Genomic DNA, 6900 nt, shown 5'->3' on the forward strand with positions numbered 1-6900 from the left:
GGATACCCCTTGAGCTGAAAATGCAGATATGACTGCTGGTCCTTACAGAAGTCAATCAAAACAATAGCAAGGTACATTTAAACAGCAATAAACTACACCCTTACAAACATTCTTGGTCACTCAACACAGCTAGGTCTAAATCTTCAAGCTCCCAGGCAAAATGGCTATTCACAAGCAGATGCTGTGCAATGAGTTAAGGAAACTTTGTAGCCACAGAAAAGGCAAGGCGCTCACAAAGAAGAAAAACAGATTGGCACTATTGTTCCAAAGGTAAATACTCGTGATTTCTTTTCAATTAGGAGAAACGCTATAAAACTGGAAGATTTAGATAACTAAAGAAAACAATTTCCAACAAAATAGAGAGCCGAGATTGCTCTAACAATCATTATCTTACACCAAAAAACTAAAGAAAATAATGGACAGAGACCAAAGTTTTTAGCCCTGGAAGCTACTAAGTTGACCCATCCAGACACGTGAAAGTCTCAAGTACTTAAAATTCCCGTTGAAGGCAGCATATGACTGTAGACATCCAGGACTAAAAATTCTGTCAATAATTTAACAATAAATGCTCGCACAACAGAAAACATTTATAGAATAACTCTTCATAGCATTTTTTCTTTTCAGGTATCAAATGATGACGTCTTGCAGATGTCCTCCTTTTGAAGCTACTTGAAATGGTATATGGCAGCTATTAGTAACTCAGGTCTGATTTAGTATTCTCTTCAGAAAGCATCTGCTCAAAGCTTTAAACCTAGATAACAGGATTTACCACATCAAAAGTGCTTTTGCAATGAATATACTATTTAGACAGTCTCAAAATACTTCATGAACTCTGAAATGGTTATCTAAGGAGGGAACTTCGTCAGCAAAATGTAGTTGATCATTTATTTCCACACCAAATTCTTCAAGTATCTGTACAAATTTCTCATGCTCTCTCCCAATCCATGACCTCATTGTGTCAAACACTTGATATGGTGTAACGTGAGAATGAACTTCAATTCCTGTCTGTGCAAGCTCTTTCAGCACTTCAGGATAAGTAACCCAAGTGTTGCTTCCTCCCGAGTGACCACCATCCAACCAGTAAATGGCTTTTATGTTTTTTAGGAAGGCATCGGTATTCTTGTCTTTCTTAGCTTCTTTCAGCTCGTAAAGCAGCTGGTTCAAAACCACACAACCTTTACTGAAGCCGATCAAAGTAAACGACACTGCACCTACAGCAGATGGTATAATGAAGTTCATGGTGGAATTATTAGAGCATTCACAATCTTTCTCTCTTTCTGTGGATGAGCAGCCATTTGCTGTAGGAACAGACTGCGGCTCTGATTTACGAGCAGATACTTTTGCATCCTTGCTGAAACCGTGCGCGGTTGTCTGGGACTGCAGAATATTCTGAGAGAGTCTGAATGCATTAACTAGCAACGCGTGGAGATGCTTGAAAGCTCCAAAGTCGGTGCTGTGCTCTGGTGCTCCAAACATGTTGCTAGCCACAAAGTTGTCATAACAACTGAATTTGTGCAAGTGCATTCGAGAACACTTTACGACCCAAATAAAACTATCAGGGAATCGGTGAGCAAGTATGGTAGCAACATTTTCGAAACTCCAGTGCTCCCACTGAAAGTTTTCTGGGTGGCAAGACATGATGTCATAATAGTTCTGAAAAATTAAAAATAGAAAAGACGCGTTACTACATTGAAAAAACAGCTCAGCTCCATCTAGTACATTCACAAGAAGGGATCATGACCAAGGGAACTGTTTCGCACTACAAAGATGCTTTCTTGCTAGGCTCTGAGAACAAGAAACATGCTACAGAAACTGCTACATTTAAATTTACTTCTTCTACTTCAATATTTTTACCACATATTTTTACATCCCCAAAATCAACATAATAAAAATAAGTATCTTGAAGTACACATCATTTCTGTAATATTACTCCAAAAGAAGACTAAAGCATTACTCATTTTAGTATGACACAGAAGCAGAATTGCTAACGTCGGAAGGAACTTAAAAGCCCATCTAGATCGAACCCCCTGCCGAGGCAGGGTTGACAGCCACTAGATCAGTCCGCCCAAGGCCCCATCCAACCAGAGGCTGCCTGCAAAGACGGGACATCCACAGCTTTCCTGGGCAGCCCATGCCAGCACCTCACCACTCTCTGAATCAAGATTTCTTCCTCAAATCTAACCTAAATCTCTCATCTTTCAGTTTAAAGCCATTCCCCCTTGCCTTATCACTATCAGACCATGTAAAAAGTCAATCCCCCTCCTGCTTGTAAGCTCCCTTTGACTACTGGAAGGTCACAGTGAGTTGTCCCTGTAGACTTCTTATTTCCAAGCTAAACAAGCTCAGCTCCTTTAAACTTTATTTACAGGAAAAGTGCTCCAAAACACATAATTATAATGTATTTACTCCACTTGCAGAAATATTGTTTGTCCTATTACAGGCAAACAAAAGACTTGAATCTTCAAGAATCGGTTTTCTCATGCATGATCCTCACCCTGAATCCCCAGCATTAGAGAACACGGATCAGTTACACGTACTGAGGACAACACAAGCTCTGGACAAGGCGCAAGCAGCAGCAGCAGCCCAAAGGGTTTTCTGACCCTTGAAATGGAAATTACGTGCTACCGGTGACCGCTGCGTACACTGCGGCGCCCCTCCGACGTCTGTCACCTTAGGGACAACACGTGCCCCCTTACAGGCACGGTCTTTAATACCTAGGAAACACCCGGGTCTCCCTGCTATCCACAAATCTGCTCAGGAAAGCTCCCGCTTTTCCAATTCCCTCACCTCTGCGAAGGCACGCTTTGACACAGCCCCAGACGCAGCCGCCAGCAGCGACGCCCCGAGCGCCGTTTACAGACGCTTCCCCTCAGCTCTACGCGGCCGGCAGGGCCGGCTCCCTCAGCCGCGGGATTCCCGCCGCGGACTCCCCGCTCCCGGCCCCGCACCCCGCCCCGTACCTGCACGTCCCCCGGGAAGTACACGACGTGATGCTGAGGCGGCGCCGGGCCGCGCGGGGCCGGGGGCAGCAGCAGCAGCAGCTCGTTGGCCCGCTGCGGCTCCGCGCCCGTCACCTCCGGCAGCCGCAGCCACGGCGGGCTCAGCCGCGCCGAGGAGAAGCCGCCGCCGCCGCCGCCGCCACCGCTCGCGGGCCCCGCGGCGCAGGCGGCCGGCGTCCCGCAAAGGCTCATGCTCCCGCCCAGGCCGAGGGCAGCGGGGCCGATCAGCCCCCGCAGCAGCGAAGCTGCGCCCGCCCGGCAGCGCCCGCTCATCGGGCCGCCGACCGTCTCCCGCAGCCCAGCCCACAGCGCGCCTGCGCGCCACCCCCACGGCCCGCCCATCGGTGCCACCGCCTCCTGAGGGAACCCTCAAAGGGCGGTGCACGTGCGCCCGTAACGGCCGCGCCTCAGCCGTGACGTCACGAACTTTGAAAAAGAGCGGGCAGGGAAGCGAGGGGCGGCTGCGCGGCGCGGCGCGGCGGCGCAGGGCCGGGTTGGGGGGAACGCCTGCGTTTTTCCTCACCGTGCCTCTGCGCGCCGGTACCTGTTAGCAGGGCTCTGAAGGGAGTATTTGCTGACATGCCCTGCTCACGGCCCCTCGGCCTCGTCCTGTATTTGCTAAGTGATGCTGGGCTGGCAGTGCCCACTTTGTGTTCTGTGCGGCCTTGCTTGAAAATAATGTTGGGCTAAAAAATTCTGAGGAAAAATGGGGCAGCGTTTCCTCCAAATTTGCTCCTGTGACCAGGGAGTCCTCTGAGTGAAGTAGGCCCCTGAGTGTGCTGCTGTGGGCTTCCTTAAGTTCTGTGAGAGCAGTCCATGTCAAAACAGGTGTGTGAGCCCTTACCTTCCTTAAAGGTACTGCTGATTTATTACAGCACCTTAGGTGAACCTGTTTCATTTTAGTTATATTGACTTGAATATGGGAGGGCAGACATTGGAGGAAAAGTTTTGTGTGTGTTTTGCATTAAGAAAGTGCATTCATTGCATTATTTGGGAATGGAATGGAAATGGGGACCTTTCTGTTCTTCCCCGGCATTCTGGAGGGAGTAAGAATTCTCCTATTTTTGTATATTCGTTTATTTCTTCTGGTATTTCTACTTTGAACTACATGGTTTTTTGCATACTGAAATCAGAAACAAGATTAATGCCAGGTGCTTTTGAAGGCTGGCCCCTCATCAAAGGCTTGAGATATTCTAAAGATATTTTTTCTACTTTGTATTTCTAGGAGAAACTGGGATTTATAAACTTTTTTTTGTGATTTATGTGAATTGTAGAATTTTAAATTTAAAATAACTATCTTAAAACTCATCTTTACTATTTCTCACGTAGAAATTGTGTTTGATAGTTTTCACGGATCTTGAAAGAAAAATGCGCTTTTTCCTGTTCACCAGGAGACGGCGCTATGCAATGCGAAAGCCCGTGCTGGAGCAGCCTCTTCTTACAGCTATGATTCGGGAGCTTGGTGTTGAAGGTGTGTTTCAGTAATAGCTAGTGTACTTTCAGTAGATCTAGTAGTCAGTTCCAAATTCTGCCTTTAGAGCTGGAGTCCCTCTGGAAACTCAAGTGATGTATTCTGTCTGTGCTTCCAAGAGATTAAAGCTCTGAGCAATCTAGAGCTGTGGAGTGGTTGTGATTGGAAGACATCTGTGCAAGTTGTTAGTCCAACTCACCTGCTCAAAGCAAAGTCATCAAGAACAGGTTGCTCAGGATTTTGGAGAGTCCACAACCTCTCTGCACAACGTGTTTTAGTGTTTGATTATGCTCTTCAGATATAAAGTTGTTTTAATGGCAAGACTGAATTTCCAGTTTCAACATGTGCTCAGATGCTCCTTTCCCTTAATCATGTTGTCAGCATTTCATCGGGCTTGCTTGGGTACATCGGTGTTTCTCCTAGTGGAAAATCTAGAACTGAACCCAGCTCAGCAGGCAGCTGTGCTCTTACCAGTGTGAGCAGAGTGGAAGGACCACCTCTTTTAATCTATATGTGGAATTTTTCATAACACCAGCTGGGATGCTGTTTGGCTTTGCTGTGATGGTACATTGCATATTGTGTGCTTTTAAGTTATGTGTAATACCATATATACTATATATAACAGTAATATAAGCTATTGCGTATTTATCCCTCTCCTATGTGTATAATCTAGGAAGTGTCAGTGTTTAAACTGTTCACATGGGCTTTAGGATAACAGATGCCAAATATCCTGTTAGAAGAATCACAGAATAAGAGAGGTATAAGAACTTACAGAGCTTTTTGATGAAATTCTAGGCCTGTTTAAAAAGTAAAACTGGATGCATGAATTAGCTCCGAAACATAGGCACCTCAGCCAGAGTTTGATTTTCAAAAAAAGTCGTAATTAAGTAACATAACACACTGTCCATATGTATTAGAGATTAAACTGCAAATGCCCAAGTCTGTCACGTATTTGGAAAGATGTTGGACTTTCCTATATTGAGCAGCAGTAGTAAAGTTAGATGATAGACATCAAGTAAATGCTTGTAAGTGTTGAATCTTATTTCACCCTTGCTTCTGCACAGACTATGCAGCAGCACTGTTTCAGGGAGGAGGGGTTGCACTAGGCTTAGTGGAACTCTGTATGAACAAAGATTTGTTTAGGATGAAGGATTAGGGCTGAGTTTCCTAAAAATTTTACTTGACATTTGTGCATGTTAGAGGTCTAACATATCATGCTTAGGGCCAGCTAGAAATATTCAGGTGTTCACTTTGAGATTTTCCCAAGCAAGTCCTCTTTCATTACTTTTTTTTTTTTTAAGAGAATAGTTATAGGGTTTTAGATTTTTCTCTGTGAGCATGCCCCAGGGTTAGAGTCTTAAAATGGAAACTTTCAGAACCAGTGCTAGTGAAGCAAAATTATGAAGGGAAAAAAAACCCTCTAGCTCTCATTGTATAGCTGCTTATTCCAGTTCATGCAGACAGTTTTTCTTAATCCAATTTGAGCAGTTCTGGTCCACACTGACATAAAAATTTTTAATTGACCGGGCAAATAAAATGTGGTCACTTCTATGCTTTAATAGGTACTTGTGTGAAGGAAATACAAATTAAGACCTGCTCAATATATAAGCACATGAAAAAGCACAAGTGGTTTGACTTTCTTGTGGATACGTTTGTAAAATTGGCCAGTTGTCTAAATAGCAACAATAACACTCCTGTGCTCCTAAGTCTGGTTACTTGGACTTTGATTGTTAAGTTTTGTTTACACAAGGAGAGCTCTGTTATGACTACTGAAATTCCACAAGTAGTAAGGATCCATCTAAGAGAACAGGCTAGGGGAACAGGAGCTTCCATTTTAGTAAATACTTTCACGTAACATGAAAGATTATGATTAGTAGCATGAAAAATCTGTGCTCTTGGCCACATCTTGCCTATGTCATTTTCTCCAGATGAGCATTAGCTTTTCCTTAATTTCTGTACAGATGTTATTAACATTTTAATGAATGTTACTCTAACCAAAGGTGGCACTGGTACTTCTGCCCAGTAACGCATTGATATGTTTATGATGAACTTTAAAGATAACAGGTTAATGCATGAGGGAGTATACAGGGCATTTGTCTTCATGCCGAATGTTACATGAGCTTTATAGAAGAGCGTGAAGACTAGTCTGTATATTAGGCAGAGATCAGGTGCACAAAACCACCAAAATGATGGAATGGGCTCCTTTATTTGTAGGAAATGGTTTATGTAACATGTTCATACTTAAAATGGAAGACACCAATCTATTCATAACTCTAAGAAGATGAAAGCAATTTCATTTGATGGCGTAAGATAAATTTTAGTGAGAGTGAACTCTCTGAGTTTGCTTGGCATGTTTGTGATGCGGCTTTTGCAATACACAGGTATCTTCAATGAATCTCAGTATAATTCCTCAGTGTGGAGCATAGAGAT

General features: G+C 44.0%; 1 protein-coding gene across 1 annotated transcript; it reads right to left on the reverse strand.

Moving 5' to 3' along the window:
• Window positions 1-813: 813 nt before the first annotated feature.
• LOC306949433 (mitochondrial protein C2orf69 homolog) lies at window positions 814-3272 on the reverse strand (the record flags this gene model as incomplete). The annotated part of the gene is made up of 2 exons (XM_079539307.1): window positions 814-1653; window positions 2961-3272. 2 exons carry the CDS (start codon window positions 3270-3272, stop codon window positions 814-816), a joined length of 1152 nt encoding a protein of 383 aa, XP_079395433.1.
• Window positions 3273-6900: the final 3628 nt, after the last annotated feature.

Source organism: Tetrao urogallus (assembly GCF_951394365.1).
Source record: "Tetrao urogallus genome assembly, chromosome: 8".
NCBI lineage: Eukaryota > Metazoa > Chordata > Aves > Galliformes > Phasianidae > Tetrao > Tetrao urogallus.